The sequence below is a fragment of the Lolium perenne genome, chromosome 7 (genome assembly GCF_019359855.2).
Source record: "Lolium perenne isolate Kyuss_39 chromosome 7, Kyuss_2.0, whole genome shotgun sequence".
In the NCBI taxonomy this organism is placed as follows: domain Eukaryota; kingdom Viridiplantae; phylum Streptophyta; class Magnoliopsida; order Poales; family Poaceae; genus Lolium; species Lolium perenne.
The window spans coordinates 87,839,253-87,856,259 of NC_067250.2; the positions used below are offsets into that span (position 1 = coordinate 87,839,253).

The window sequence follows — 17,007 nt, forward strand, 5'->3', positions numbered from 1 at the left end:
AACTTCTGCCTCTGTATGCGGAGCTGCATCTCCGCCAAACGCCGCCGCTCGTAGCCTTCATCCTGACGCTGCTCTTCCTCCCGCATCACCCGCCGCAGCGCAAGATGCTCCCACTCCTTCTGCTGGCGCACCTCCCACCGGCGCTCCCGCTGTCGCCGCACCTCCTCCCGGCGCCGCCGCGCCTCCTTCAGTTCCTGCCGCTCGTCCACGACAAAGGCATCTACGGTCGCCACTAGCGCCGCCTCCTTCCACGCCTCATACTCAGCAAACTGCGGGTCCTCCTCCACGACTTCTACGGCCGCCTCTAGCGTCTCCTCCTCCCACGAATCGACCATTGTGGTATTTTCTAGGGTTTTTGCACCAATGAGGCAGGGGAGGAGGGATAATATAGACCGGCGATGAGGCGGGAAACCACCCGCGCGGCATCGTGGCGGAGTTTCCCGCGCGGCGTCGTGGCGGGAGAGTTTCCAGGCCGGTAAAATCTCCCGCGCGGCGCCCTGGCCTCACTGGCAAGCGGCTCCCACACACAAAATTTTCCGCCTCGCGAGGCGCCGACGCGCCCGATTCGCGCCTTAGCCAAGGGACCGACACGGGGTTACCGGCGCTTCTATTGAGCTTGAAAAAGCGTCGACGCTATTTGAGATGCGCCGGTGTGAACTCGTTTTCGCTCCCGGCCCCAGAACCGTTGTGGAACGCGTCGGTGGAGATGCTCTAAAGACCATTCTCTCGCTCCCAAGGTGCGCACGTCGAACTCTCACATCCCGAACGAGATCCAGTTGTAGGAGTTGAGCGCGTACGTCGGATCTTCTCGGATATCGACCGCCAAGATGTCTCGGCTGCGGCGCACCTTGTCACGATGCTCTGGGCCCTCACGTGGCACGGGAGGGTCCGGCACACGGCTGGAGTTGAGGTACCATCCTCCTGCAGGTAGGCTAGCATCCGACCATGGCACCGACCGATTTTCCTCCCAGAGGCGGCGCACGAACTCGATGCGGACATACCGCCCGACCCGCGACTTCTTGCCGGACCGCGAGCCGCTAGTCTCGTGGTAGTTCTTCGTTTTGTGGAACAACCAAGACTTCCCCATGGCGTCGGCCGGGTGGCTACGGCAGAATCAGGCAATGGCGTGGTCGAGAAAATGGACGCCGCCCAGCGGACCTTAAAAAGGCTTGGACGCTAACTCGTCTTCAATGTCCTCTCAGTGTGATGCCGCCCACCATCGCACGCGCTCGGAAGGGGAGACACACCATTAACGCGGTCCTGAAAAGATGCAGCGCGCCGTCTTTAAGTTATGCCACGCTGAAGTCGAAACATCTGTGCTGCTGGCAGGCGGGTCCATGCGAGAAGCGTCGAACGACCGCGCTATCCACGCAGCGTTCGTGCAGATGCAAATATGTCGCATATTTAAGCTGCGTTTGCGTCTTGGCGAACGGATCATACACTATGCGTTAGATCGCTGGAACGGGATACAGCATATTTTCGATCCATGTGGTCACAAACACATGCGTTGGGCCGTTTGACATACCCTGAAGAGTGAAGACCATTTTCTCAGTCCCAAACCTCGAGTCTTCTCCCCTAGTGGACTCCGCGATTTCAGGACTCAACTACTAGTACTCCGTACAAGGCAGCGGCCAGCAAGATGACATTTGCTCCAGACCCCACCACCGAGCCCGTGAGCCGCCACCACCCCTCCGACTCCTCCCCTCCTCCTTCGCTTACCGCCTTCACGTCCGTAGGCGCCAGCCCCGAGCCGGAGTGGGAGGACCATGTCCCGGCGGCTGAGTCGCTGGACGACGTCGCCGCTGATTCGGAGGACGAGGCGGAGTGGGCCGCCGCGGCCGCCGCCGCTGCCGCCGAGTTGGAGGACGAGGCGAAATGGGAGGACGCCGCCGCCGCCGAGTCGGAGGACGACGCGGACACGGGAGAGCACGACTCCCCACTCCCATTGTTGCCAAGCAGGGCCGAGCTCTTCCCTAGGCTCGAAGCCGCCTGCGAAGCCCGCCGCCTCCAGGACCAGGAGGATCGCCTCCTCAAGCGTCCACCGCCGCCGGCGGGGGGTGGGGACCCCGATGATAGGCCACGGAAAAGCCGCCACTGGAGGCGCTTCAGGTTTACCTCTTCGCCCGCCACCTCGGCTCTCCGCCTCTTGCTGGTTAATTTGGTTTGATTAGCATGCTGGGTCCGTTTGAAGAGTAGGGCTGTCTGCTGTTGCAATTGGTACTTTCGATTTACTGTCTCTAATTTGCTAGATTAGCGTGCATGGGCTGTTTCAAGAGTAGGGCCATCTGCTGTTGCAGTTGGTACATTCGATTTACTGTTGCAATTGGTAAATTTCAAACGGAGGCAGTACATTGCTATGTTTCTAATGCTGACGATTCCTTGATTAGCATCTAGCCAGTAGCCAAGAGTTTTGGAGCATTATTACGTTGGCTCAAGCTGTTAAATGTATATTTGCGAGTTATGCCGGTGAGTCGGATTGTCGATGCCTTAAGTATACTGATGAGGTGTTACCTTCGGGATCTCAGAACTTTATGTTAGCTCTAGTTATGTAAGCTGTTCAATCTTCAATGTTACAGATTTATGTCATACCATAGTCCACAGTGAACCTGATTTGTGGGGGATTGTACGGTTCTAATGCCAACGATATCTTGATATCTATCCAGGGAAATGGAAGATTTACTATAATCAGGCTTTCAGATCACTCTCTTTGCATGTTCATGGTGGTGTCTCCTACATTAGTTTACGTTTACGCACATTTTGTTTTCCTATCAATCATTTTCCCGTTCTTAGTGTGAAACTTTTGCCATCACCTCTAACAGGGAACTAAGTGCTACCAAGTCCAGCCCGGCTAAACCTGTGCTCAAGCCTGATGAAAATGCATTATCTCTTCCACCATCAAACAAGAGCAAGGAGGCGTTATCTGACAAGGTTGCAGATCAAGGGGATGACACTACAAACTCCTCTAAAAGTACATCATATCAAATTGTTCCTTATGAGAATGGCCATGAAGAAAACTCCCTAGTTCTTCCAGCTAAAAAAATAAAATACTCTATTGATACATATGCTGTACAATGTGGTAAGTGCTGGAAATGGAGACTCATTCCCACCAAAATAAAATATGATGAAATTCGGGAGAAAAGTAGACATGTTCCTTTTCTTTGCGAACATGTCCATTCGTGGAAGCCTGGAGTCTCATGTGATGATCCAGCAGATATATCGCAAGATGTCGGGTTCTGGGCGATTGATAGACCATGCATCTATCAGACCCCTCCTGGGTGGGAAAGGACAATATCTATAAGAAGTGAAGGTTGCAGCAGATTTGCTGACGTGTGAGTAATACTTTTTTTTGCCTACTATTGTAGTTATTATTCTGAGAAAATGATGTTCCAGTTGTTTTCTTATGCAGCTGGGTCTTGGCTCTTTAGATCCCTGATAGCCAGATGCATACTTGCTCTGTTTTCTAGTATAACAACTATGCTGAATACCAGTGATTTAAGTCCTGCTGCTTATAGGGGTATAAATAATTTGTACTTTAATATACACCATTTCTGCTTGCAGTAGAAGATCTTCAATGGTGTTAAATTGTCACCCAGCTTAATATTGTTAACATGCTCATTTATCTTTTAGTAGTGTTATGCTGTACATATTTGGTCGATGGTTGATTAGCCATTCCTGTGGTCTGCTATGCACCTTTCTATAATATACCTGCTATTCTGTGTACGTGATGTATGACTGCTTGTTAACATTATATATACATGCTTTCAGGTACTATTTTCCTCCTTCAGGCAAAAAATTAAGATCAAAGACCGATGTCGAAAAGTATGCCAACAATCTTTTGGTCAACTTCCCTTCAAGATCTCCACTTTCTGAAGCATATTTAATGCCCATACACAGTTTTACATTCATCTAGCACGTCGATAGCTGCATCTGAATTCTATCCACTAAGCAATAATTAATCTCATAATCCTCACAAAGTGTTATCATTGTACTTTCACTAGCTCAATTGCTCAATTATACGAAGCACACGGGCAACATTTGGGTTTAACTTTTTTCTGTGCCCAGTTTAATGAGTCTGGTCTTTCCTTACAACTGAACATTTGAAATAACATAGTATGCAGGCATAAACCATGTGAAATTTTCCATGTGGTTACACTTCAATCTGTCTACAGTTTATCTAATTTCCAAATGTTATACTTTACAGTTATCTTCGAGACAATCCAGGCTGTGCTGTCGGTTTAGACAAATCTCAGTTTTCGTTCAAGATACCTATGCGTCTACAGGATTACGTAAGAAGGTGCCGCCGTCAGTCAAAGCGCCATCGTCAGTCAAAGCCTCTTGAACCAAACGAAGGTATGTTATGGAAAAATTTAACACACTTACTTTACTGCCTTGATAAATGAGGAGCATCTCTCTTCTGGTTGAGAAATTACCACTATTGCTTGAATTGTGAATTTGTATCAGTGTACAATTGTTCCAAATTGCCATGTCGACTGAGAATGCACTACTTAGTTAATGTACTTGTAATATTGTCTACTTAATGGAGCTATTGAAGTGGTAGAACAGGTGGTGAGCTGGTGTGTGCAGGGTAGTAGGGCGTGCATGTATGGAAAGTTCACACCTGCCACTCATACTTTATATGATCATAACCGGTTTAGATATCATCGATTGGATTTTACTTCACTTCTTTTAAAGTTCTGTGAATTGGATGGCACACCTATAACACAGTGTAGAACATTGCACGGTAATGGATTATATTGTCATATACATGAATAGAAACAGTACAATTCAGTTAATGCATGCTGCCTACAGTAAGAAAGCGCGAGCCAGACAGGCGTGGAACTTGTAACCCTGTTGATTGTGGTACCACATCCTAGATTAAGTTCTTGCAACTAGCTAGTGATTTAGGGATCTTGCAGCAGCTACTAAGATCACTGTGTGGAGTTCCTTGGTGGCTGGTGATGACTGCTGATTTCATCTACCAGTATACTTATATACTATGACCCTTGCGCATCAAAGGACATTCTGATGTGATTAGCTTATTGGTATTTATGCGTCAAGTGAGATTGTTTATGGCATTGATTCTCTGTTTACTCTTTGTATTTGCGCAACCTTCTCATGATTCTAGTATGATTTTTTAATCGCCCCTTCTTTTTCCAGTGCTACCTCTATCTTGTGCGCCTCCGATTCATGAGGATCTTGCGCCCAACCGCGTGCTGGCCCTGTATGACGAAGGCCAATACTGCATGTGACATGCTAGCCAATGCATAGTGGCGGCCGCTCTCTAGCACGATATCATATTCCTGTTTGTACTATACCTTAGTAATAGCTACCTCCCCTAGCTTATACCGTAGTTGCCTCCTGCTTAGACGGAATTGAGAAAGTTTTTGGGACATTGACATCTCAACAGACTGATGTCGTGGAAAGTTATTAAAAGTTTAAACTGCCACCTTGGTTATACCTCATTGTGTTGGATTGTGTGTGTTATGTGCATGTCTTTAAGTGCATAATTTCCGGTATACGCTACCATCATTTTCGTTGAGACCAATGGAAAATAAGGCAGAGCATGAATACCAGAAGTTTCTGTAGGCAAAAAGTGATGGGCTACAAGTTTATCAGCTTGTCGTGACAATAGAGCAACAGATAGTCCTACTTAAGGGATTTTTTTGGATTGCTGGAATTATACACAGGATTGAAACGTTAATTTTGCAGGAGAAATGAACTGAGAGAAAATGTGTTGACATTCATTGGAAACATAAAATGAGGATTGACCTTATGTTGAGATTCTTTTAGTATTAAAGACAGAAATATGCAACCCAATCGTATGATTGTAGTTGTCTAAGCTTATCATCATTTTCGCTGATACCAGCGAATATTGGGGTAGGGCATGGAGTACAAAAGTTCTGAGGGCAAAAATTGATGGACTACAAGTTCACTAGCATGTGGTGACAAAAAGTTACAGATAGCTCTAGCCTCTTGTTAGGTATCACGAACAACCAAACGGTGTGTTTTCATCGGTCCACGCCCTTGACCATCTATGGAATGTGACTTCGACACGTGTGGCCCCCCATATGGGTGGGACCCACGCTTACATGTAGGACCCACGCGTACAGCTGGGATAATAATCTGTACAGTTTTTTTTTTTTTTTTGCGGAAGTAAACTGAAGGGTTGAGGGTTTGGAAATTGGGAATTGGAACTACCTGCCGCCTTAAAATGTGCCCTTCCCCCTGATCGAAGAGCATCAGCCATTACTCTCTTTTTTTGTCCCTCGAAAATGGCTTGCAACGACTCTCAGACTAGCAGCCAGTCTTCGCGGAGCCCGTTATCGGAGTCAGCGAGGTCGCTGGTTTCATCGGACGCGGCCGTGCACTCACCCTTTACGATGTAAGTGTGCCGCAAGGAGGCAAGGGAGGAGGAGAATGCCAACAAGGAGGGGGAGGAGGATGCCAACAAGGAGGAGGAGAATGCCAAAAAGGAGGAGGAGGAGGAGGTCGGCGATGCAGAGAAGAATAAGGATCGTCAAATGCAGAACCATGTCTACAAGCCCGGGCCCGAGGTCATCGACAATGCCAAGAATGGCGATGACTCCTCCTCGGACAATGACGATTCCAACGATTCCATCAACTCCCAGTGCTCTGGAGTCATACCATCCCCGCATGAAGTAGAGAAGTAGAAGTAGTAGTTATAGTCTATGTAATTTATGGCTTAAAGTTGTTGTTCCAAGTTGTTTAATTAATTTTGTAAGTTGCAGTTTACATAAATTTGGAATCTAAGTGGATCTTCCACCGGAGAGGGATGCCTGGATTGGATGGTGGGTGTCATCTCTCATAGCGGGGAAACATAGGATATGAAGGGACATGGAAGTCGGAACTCGGAAGACACCACCCGAGTCACTCATTGTATTATATGATTTGTTTTTATTTGGTTAATAGTTCTAAGGAGTCATGCCGAGGTGCACATTTTAAACCTAAAGTTGCACTTCTTTTTATAATTTTAAATTGACAAATATTTTCTGTCAAATTGCGCATATGTGAATTTCAATTAGATGTCACATTGGCATATAATTTATGTAATTCATATGTCATGCAACCACTTAATAAAACTTTAAAATAAGATGAAGAACTCCATATCATCTACTTGGAAATAAGTATTTATATATTAGGTAACTGAGAAATAAACACATAATCTCAAAAGGGCATTCAACAACAACCTTCAACCTCACCCATCCACATCGACCATGTACAAGTAAGCTTTGTTTACCGACTTTGATTACCCAAAAATGTCGGTCTTTTACCTAACAAAAATTTCCAAACAAGTTTGTAACATTTTGATGACATGAGAAATATCATTTTATCCTAAAATGCACGCAAAAGGGCAAAGTTTCATTTGTGGTTTCTGATATTTTCAGAATATTTAATCTATCAAGTGTTTAACATGTAAATTTAAATCCTGAGTTTTTGTAGACCGTTAACAAAATTACCTAACCCGAATAGATGTAGAACTTCGTAGACTTGCCGGCTAAGGCTCTTTCCGTAAACCCTAGGACCGGCTTCCTATATAAAGTCGGTCTACGGTCCCTCTTAGGGCAGAAAATCCAATCTGTAACTTGTACATTTGTTGCCATATAGCAACTTATAGCAAGACATAGGGGGACCTGAACCTGAGTAAACTTATGTACAGTCCTGAACCGTCAACATCGCCGCCTTACGCCCTCTCTCTCCTCACCGTAATCACCCCGATGGTTACCCTGGTGACAATGCAATTACATTCGACGCCCACGGTGGGGCCTAAGCCGCCGCGATTCACGATCTGGGCGGGATCATGCGGAGGCATCAGCTAGCGACACCGTCGCTCTCGGCCGGGTCATGCGCAGCAACGACAATATCCCTTACGTCCCTGATGATATGATGTGGATGCCGGCTTCCTGCAAGCTGCAACCTCACCAGCTTGACCATCGTCCCGTTTGGCGGGATTCACATCTTCATCGGTTTCACCAACTCAGAATTAATAGATATAGATCAATCTTAGTTACATCATCTGCTTAAACTGAAAAATAAGCAAATATTGGCGCTGTTGTCTTGGACATCTCATCTGAATAAAAAGAGAACGAATATATACTACAGTACGTTTACTGATTAAGGTTGCCACATAGTATCATTGCATTCATTAGTTTCTCTGCCCAGTGTACATCTCATCAGTTGAGTTCTTCCTGCCAATGAGGAATACGAAAAACAACTAGGAAGGGAGCAAAGAAAACTAGTAGTACAGTACTACTACAAGAGAATATAAACTAAAATAGGGCATCCTCGATAATGGGCGGGCTACAAGTTCGGCGCCAGCAATGGGCTTCGTGTTCCTACACCTTCTTTGCCTTCTCCTCCTTGTAGTGCTCCATTGGGATCCTTTCCCCTGTCCTTATCATCGGCTTCATCGCCTTGTTACTTGTTAGAACTGTCCGGGCGTGGGGCGTCGACGGTGGAGTCTGGTGGTACGGCCATCTGATTCTTCGCGGGATCCAGCGAGTATCTGCTGCGCACCTCAACATGCTCCCCACTTACGGATCGTCGCCGGCAATCGCGACGGGTCGGAATAAGTGGTCCTCTTTGCGGCCATCATCGTCACAGTATTACTTTTCTCGGGTGCAGCCACCTTCCTCGTGGCGACAGCGGCCTTCACGGTGGCGGGCAGAAACTTCGGCGCCTGCGATGCGGCGCCGTGTTCCCTCGCTTTCTTCTTCTTCGTTTCCTCCTCCTTCTCGTGCTGGGCGATGAGCCGCTCCAGTACGTCCTTGGGGATGCCTTTCCCAATCCCTATCTTCGCCTTCTTGCAGCAATCGCGCTCCGACTGCTCCGACGGCAGCGGCCTCTTGGAAGATCCCGGCCGCGCAACGTCCACGCCGGAGTCTGGTGGTGGCCGTGGAAAACGGCGGGCGGCGCGGACGTCAAACGCTGCCACTCGTGCGGTACGGATCGGGAAGGGGCCGGCGGCAGGGTACTCGACGAGGTAGGAGTAGGTGCCGGGGCACGCGGAGACGATCTTGGCGCGCACGTAGATCACCACCTCCCTGTCGCCGAAGATCCGCGGTAGCCTGCGGCGCACCTCGACGTACTCCCCGCGCACGAAATGCTGATTCCGGCGCGCGGCCTCCACGGCGGGCGCGAGAGACCACTTCGGGACCTTCACCGTCAAGCGGCACGGGGCGGTGCTGGTCCTCTTGGCGGCCATCATCTTCAAGGTGTCGCTCTTCTCGGGTGCGACGGCAGCGGCAGCCGGCAGGTGCGATCTCGATGCTCTAGATCGGTGCTGCAGCTCGATCTCGCGCGTTTCATCTACAAGTCGGATCGAAATTGTGGGAAGAGAACAAATGCAAGCGGTTCGAGCCTGCATCTCCACAGCACCTATAAATCGGTGGAGCAATTTTTCGAGTCCGAGGCAGAGCAGGATTTGGCGGTAAGGTCGAACTCGGTTTCGTGATTCGGCGACGAAGGCCGGCTTGCTCTCCAACTGGGTTTGCGCGTTTCAGATAGGCTGGGCCGAAAAAACTACTGGGCCATGAGGTTGGCAGGCTTCTTTTTTCGATTTTCCGCATGATCAATTATTTAGGAAAAAATATTTACATCTACAGAATCAAGATATTAAGAAAATATACTAGGTGAACCTATTGATACTGGTTTAGTATTGTAAATGTTCATACTTTTATATATAAACTTGGTCAAATTTAAAGAACATTGAATTTTGACTAATCGTTAGACGTCGTATATTTTAGGACGGAGGGAGTAGTTATATTTTTCCCGGTACGAAAAGAAGCTTAGGCTATGGTTGCTCGCAACGTATTTTAGAACTGGAAGTATTTGGAAACTGCAATATTTTACCTTGTAGGCACAAGATACCGATGTATTTTCCCTGTTATGATCACGCACAACTACGCTGCAACCAGCATAAGTTTTTTTTCTACCAGGGGATAGGGGGTGGGGATTGATAGTGTTGGCTGAAGTTTTTCTATATTTTGTCATGCTTTCTTGGTCGTTTTCTTATTCTTTGGACTATGGTCCTCCCTCCGTAAATTGTAGGCATTTCTTTTGGCTTTGCCTCTTCTAATATAAAACATGCAGTATTCCTGCATGGTTCAAAAAAAAAAATCGCTTGGCGTGTAGGCTCCAAATGTATTGAACTTCAGCCCGCCTTCTACCGGTGAACTCCACTTCTCCTGACCATTGTCATTGTTTTTCTCCTTACTAAAAAGCTCCAAGCACTTGTCAGTTTGACCGAGATGGACGAACAATTTCAGCAGCAGTGACCATAGTTCTTCCCTCCCTTAGTTTATTTCTGTTGTTCGACCAACCACCAAGTTGTTAGTGTACACAATCTTTTTTTTTATCTCTTCTTTTAGATCACATTCTTTTTATCCTAATTCCCACAGCAGGTTAATAGTCTGCGCGGTCGATTCAGCATTTTCAAGCTTGATTCTAGTTGCTTCCGTGCCACTTCGCCGCAACACCTCCTTCATTCCTTTGCGTTTCACAAACAAGTGCCCTGCATCTTCACCCACTCTACCCCAAAACAGACATTTGCAATCTTCCAGATGAACTCACAGTTTCAAATTTACTCACAATGCAAGGGAGTTATGCGTAAAGCACCAAGTGAACGTCCTAATTTTATCTAGAGCTGCAATAGTCCAATTTACTTCCGGAATTGTTGTTGTGTGCATTCAACGTCCTGGTGCATCTGAACTGGACCCAATACTGTCCACACTGGTGTTTTTCAGTCTGCACGTCTAGTTTGTAAGCATGTTTGATTGATGGCCTTTATCATCGAAGTGCCATGCGATAAAATTCGCACGGCCATCATCCAGAGGGATCTGCAGAAAAATCTTTGCATCCTCTTAACCAAAAGTGGCATGAACCAGCTGCTCATCCCACTTGGCATCAATCGTACTGATGAGGTCTGAAACCTTTTTTCAGTAAATTGTCACCACGGGTGTGTCCAGACTTTGCAAGTTCAAGCCTTTGGAATCAAGGGAAATTAATCTTTTTCGGCACCGCCATCTGCTGCCATCAATGGCACACTTCAGCTACGACGGCCACGCTAGGGCTGACGCTCGGTGGATGAACTTCCGCACCGCCATAATTGGCATATGCTTGGATTCCCGCACTGTATTGAAAGATTTTCTTTCCCCGTCCTTCAAAAGACACCGACAAGAACCTGCCATCGCCCACACCTCCCCATGTTTACGCCCTCTTTCTCACCATTCCCAGCAAACAGGTAGCCAACGTCCTCGTCGACAAGGCCATGGGGAAGCAAAGCTTCCCATGGAGGCACCCAAAGAAGAACGACGTCTTGGCCGAGACTCGGCAGAGAAGAAGAAGGAGACGAAGTAGCGCAGCCGGATGCCCGTCCGCATTGACATCGCCAGGCCCCTCTACAACAGCAGGACGTCGTGTGAGGGCTAGAACGACGTGCACCTTCTTGACGGTGGCTCCTCAACCATCCACACTGATCATGTACAAGTAAGTTTTCTTTACGGACTGAGATGTTTATACATGCCACAAGGAGATAGTAGATCCGCTTAACCAAAAATGGTTATCCTTTACCTGGCGAAACATTTCAAAGACATGACAAATACCATTCAGGCAAAATGGCAACTGGCAATGGAAGTAATTAAACACGTGTTGGGAAGTATTCATTTGACAGCGATGCCTTACTGCCAGGCACAAAGTTTCAATTGTGTTTGTCCTACTATTTTCATCATATTTTGTGTAATTTTAAACCTTTGGTTAAAATTTATCTAAGCTTTTTTTGACCGGTTACAAGATTATTAAAGGGAAATCTCGCCAAAAAAAAAACAGTGCACAAGCACCACATATATTTAATAGTTTCAGTACATCACTGAAGTTGCATCACTCCTCGATCCATCATCGTGAGTCTTGGGGGCTGCAGCTTCGACGCCAGCAGTTGGGCTTCGTGTTCCTCCTTCTTCTTTGCATTCTTCTTTCCGTGCTCCATTGGGATCCTTCCCTGTCCTTATCATGGCCTTGTTAGAACTGTCCGGGCGTGGGGCATCGACAGCTGAGCCTGGTTGTACCGGAACATGGCCGGCCGCAGGAGCGCGGTGTTGCTCCTCTTGGCAGCCATTACCGTCAAATTCTTGTTCTTCTCGGGCGCAGCAACCTTCGTCCTGGCGACAGTGGCCTTGACGGACGCGGGCAGCAACTTCCGCCCCGGCAATTCGCCCCTCTGTCCCAGCGCCTTCTTCTTCGCTTCCTCCTCCTTCTCGTGCTCGGCGATGAGCCGCTCCAGTACGTCCTTGGGGATGCCTTTCCCAATCCCTATCTTGGCCTTCTTGCAAGAATCACCCTCCGGCTGCTCCGACGGCAGCGGCCTCTTGGAAGATCCCGGCCGCGAGTCTGGTGGTGGTGGCGGTGGAAAACGGCGGGCGGCGCGGACGTCAAACGCTGCCACTCGTGCGGTACGGATCGGGAAAGGCCCGGCGGCAGGGTACTCGACGAGGTAGAAGTAGGTGCCGGGTGACGCGGAGACGACCTTGGCGCGCACGTAGATCACCAGCTCCCTGCCGCCGAAGACCTGCCCTAAGCTGCGGCGAACCTCGACGTCCTCCCCGCGCGCGAAAAGAGGATTCCGGCGCGCGGCCTCCACGGCGGGCGCGAGAGACCACTTCGGGATCTTCACCGTCAAGCGCGACGGCGCGGTGCTGGTCCTCTTGGCGGCCATCATCTTCAAGGTGTTGCTCTTCTTGGGTGCGGCCACAGCGACGGCGGCCTTCACGGGCGCGGCGGCAGCGGCAGCCGGCAGGTGCGATGCCCTAGATCGGTGCTGCAGCTCGATCTCGCGCGTTTCTTCTACAAGTCAGATCGAGATTGTGGGAAGAGAACAAATGCAAGCGGGTCGGGTCTGCATCTCCACAGCACCTATAAATCGGTGGAGCAATTCCTCGAGTCCGAGGCAGAGCAGGATTTGGCGGTAAGGTCGAACTCGGTTTCGCGATTTGGCGATTTGGCGATTTGCGCGTTCCAGAGAGGCTGGGCTGAAAAAAACTACTGGGCCGTGCTCGATATTGATCTAGGAAATGCTCTTGGTAGTCCTAGTTAAATGCTCTTGATTCTGATAAAAAAAAAAGAAGTTAAATGCTCTTGATCTAAAAAAAAAGTTAAATGCCCTTGCCTACTCTCACTAATGCAGAGAATGCACGAAAGAAGGCACCCTTTAATCGACATTTCAACACCATCCAGCGGAAGGAAAGATCAGTCAATTTCGTTACTCAAACTACACATCAAGTTATCATCCCTTCTCCTTTCGCTACCATCCAGAGGAGAGGAAGATCTTGCTAACTGATCGAGGATATGCCCTAGCAATCAATTACTACAAAGCATTATTTATATTTTCCTCTTTGACCAAAAAATGTTTAGGCTATGTTTGCTCGCAAAGTATTTTAAAAACTTAAGTATTTGGAAAATGCAGTATTTTAGCATGTAGGCACAAGATACCACTATTTTGGCACACCGACGTATTTTTCATGTTATGATCACGCACATTCACGCCCCAACCAGCATAATTTTGTCCTGGTGTGTTGGCTGCACCAATATTGAACTTTAGCATGCCTTCAACCGGCTACTTCCCCTGACCATCGTCATTGTTTTTCTCCTTACTAAAATGCTCCAAGTATTCGTCAGTTTAACCGATAGATCAACGAACAATTTGGACTACTAGTGAAAACCTCCCGAAATCCTCCCCTGCCGCTCCCCTCCCGGGTAGCGGCGGAGGCCCCCAACCACGCATCCCCAACGGCCCCTCATCCCCCGCCCCTCAGGCCGCCGCTGATGCCGTCTCCGGTGGCGGTGCCCCTCCAGCCGAAGGATGAAGGGATGGAGAGGGCTCCGCGGTGGCGCCTCATGGGAGGCGGTGGGGCGCATGCTAAGGTCGCCGGGCGGCACGGCTGCGGTGGCTGAGGCCTGATGCACTTCGCTGGTCGTCGTGGAGAAGTGGGTGGAGCGTGGCGGCCTTCGCCTCCGGCGGTGGCGGCGATCTGGGCCAGATTTGGGCCCTCTTGGCCCCAATCGGCGCAGGAACCATGGCTTCGGCCCAGCCATTGTCAGTGCTCCGTGCCGCCTTATTCTTCTCTGGTGATCCGGCAGGAGTTACTGGTGACGTGGGGGTTGCTGGTCTCGTAAATACTTGTGGTGGTCCTAGGGTCCCTCTCGCGCCAAGACGAAGATCTACTTGATGCATGTCCTTCTGGATTTGGCTAGAGTGTGGAGTTCTGGAAGGCTCCGCCGGCGAATGTAACAGTGCGCCTTATGCCTAGAGTTTGTTGGATCGGTGGTATTCGATCGTGCGCACTCATGCTCTTATTCCGACCGTTTGGTTCTGGAGGGAGCGGCGCGCAGCTCTGTTCTGTGTTGCCATCAGATAACTTTCTGGTCCAAGGTGAAATCAGAGGCGGAGAATATCATGAAAGCCGGATTGGAGGACTTGCGATGGAGGTTCGAGTCTCTGCGATTTTGAGGGACATGCTTGGTATTCTAGCTTTGGCGGCAACACAGGTGAAGTTCACAGTCTTATCTTTCAGGGTGATAATCCAAGGTCTGCCCTTAATTGGTTGTGTCTGGCAGTAACCTTGTTGAAGGCATTGTTTTGAAAGCAGAGACTATCTTCAGGGTGAAAACCTAAGATCTTTTGATCGGGCGACGACGGCGCTTGTGCACTATTCTCTTCTTGAGACGTCACTTTTGGAGAGAACTGAAGTTCAGGTGTTGTCTTGCTGCTAGAACTGGAATGCCGTAGTGGGACTTTTTCTTTTCTTAGTTTTCTTTTTTCCTTTTTTGACTATGTGCATCTGTACTACCATTAGGGTATTCCGTTGTTGCAGAGGCTGAGTGTAATTGGTATCTTTTGATATTAATATATTTCCTTTATTGAAAGAAAAGCTGTAGTGACCAGTAGTTCTCCCTTATTTCTATTGTTTCACCAATGCCACCAATCTGTCAGAATCTAAACACGTTTGTTTTATTTCTTTTTTTTCGATCACGTTGTTTTTATTCTAATTACCACGACAGGTCAATAGTCTGTGCGGTTGATTCAACGTTTTGAAGCTTGATTCGCCACATCTCCTTTATTGCTTTGCATTTCAAAAACGAAGTGCGTTGCATCTTCATCCACTCTTCCCCACAACACTCTTCCCCACAACAGACATTTGCAATCTTCTAGATGAACTCCTCCCAGTTCCAAATTTGCTCGCAATACAAGGGAATTGTGCATATAGCGCCAGGTAAACATCATAATTTCATCTGGAGCTGCAACGGTCCAGATTTGCTTCCAGAAACTGTTGTTGCGCGAATTCAGTGTCCCTAGTGCATCTGAACTGGCCCCAATACTGTTCACGCTGGTGCTATTAAGTCTAGACGTCCAGTTTGTAAGCCTGTTTGACTGATGGCCTTGGAAGTGCCATGCGATAAAATCCACGGGACCATCATCCATAGGGATGTGCAGAAAAATCTTGGCATCCTCTTCACAGAAAGTGTCATGAACCAACTGCTAATCCCACTCCAAGCGCGTGCCATTTATGGCGGCGCAGAAGTCTAGCCACGAAGCGCCAGTCCTGCGTAGCCATGGTAGCCGAAGCGAGCCATTGATGCCGACGCTAAAAAAAGACTAATTTCCTTTGATTTCAAAGGGTTGGTCTGGCAAAGTCTGGACACATCCGTGGTAACAATTTGCTAGAAAAGGTTTCAGACCTGATCAGTACGATTGATGCCAAGTCTCACGTTGTATTGAAAGCCTCTCTTTTCCCGTCCTTTAGAAGACACGGGCAAGAACCTGCAATCGCCCTTACCTCCCCCTGCCGACGCCCTCTTTCTCGCCATTCCCATCACTCAGGCACCCAACATCCTCATTGACAAGACCATGGGGAAGAAGAGCTTCCGATGGAGGCACCCAAAGAAGAACGACGTCATGACCGGGTCCTCGGAAGAAAAGAAGTCGACGAAGTATCGCAACCAGGTGCCCGTCCGCATCGATGTCGCCAAGCCCCTCTACAACAGCATGACGTCGTGTGAGGGCTGGAACGACATGCACCTTCCCGACGAGTGGCTCATCAGCCACCAGAGGTAGCCCATTCTGTTGGTTTTACGGTCGAGCTGGGTGCGGTGCGATAAGATCATCCGTACGCGGTCCCTCTTACTATCCGGTCCCTTAAACACAAATAAGATTTGCAGCACCCTTAAACATCACCCATCCACACTGATCATGTACAAATAAGTTTTCTTTACAGACTGAGATATTTATGCATGCCAAAAGGAGATAGTAGATCCACTTACCAAAAAATGGCAGTCCTTTATGTGCGAAAATTTCGAAACAAAATTTGAAAATTTTCGAAGACATGACAAATACCATTTTATCCTAAATTGCACACAAAATGGCAACTGACAATGGAAGTAATTAAACACACGCTGGGAAATCATTCATTTGACAGCGATGCCTTACTGCCACACGCAAAAAGCTTCATTTGTGTTTGTCCGAACATTTTCAATTTTTCATCATATTTGGTCTAGTTTTAAACCTTTAGTTTTGATCTATTTGAGTTTTTTTTGACCGGTTACAAGATTATTCGAGGGAAATCTCGCCGAAGAAAAAAGTGCACAAGTACAACATATTCAATAGTTTCAGTACATCACTGAAGTTTCATCACATCATTGTATTCAATAGTTTCTCCGCCCAGTGATTACAGATTCACAGTATATCATATCTCATCAATTGAGTTCTTCCTGCCAATCAGCATAGGAAAAACAACTAGGAACAGATCAAAGAAAACTGGAGTAGTACTGCTAGAGAACAGAAACTAAAAGAAGGCATCCTCGACACATTATGGCATTATCGTGAGTCTTGGGGGCTGCAGCTTCGCAGCAGCTGTTGGGCTTCGTGTTCCCGCTCCTTCTTTGCCTTTCTTCTTGTCGTGCTCCATTGGGATCCTTCCCTGTCCTTATCATGGCCTTGTT

General features: G+C 48.1%; 1 protein-coding gene across 1 annotated transcript; it reads left to right on the forward strand.

The window, feature by feature from the left end:
- The first annotated feature begins 1,541 nt into the window (after positions 1-1,541).
- On the forward strand, positions 1,542-5,457 carry LOC127316743 (uncharacterized). Its single transcript, XM_051347210.2, has 5 exons — positions 1,542-2,109; positions 2,820-3,329; positions 3,766-3,819; positions 4,202-4,350; positions 5,158-5,457. Exons 1-5 carry the CDS (start codon positions 1,640-1,642, stop codon positions 5,247-5,249), a joined length of 1,275 nt encoding a protein of 424 aa, XP_051203170.1. The 5' UTR covers positions 1,542-1,639; the 3' UTR covers positions 5,250-5,457.
- Positions 5,458-17,007: the final 11,550 nt, after the last annotated feature.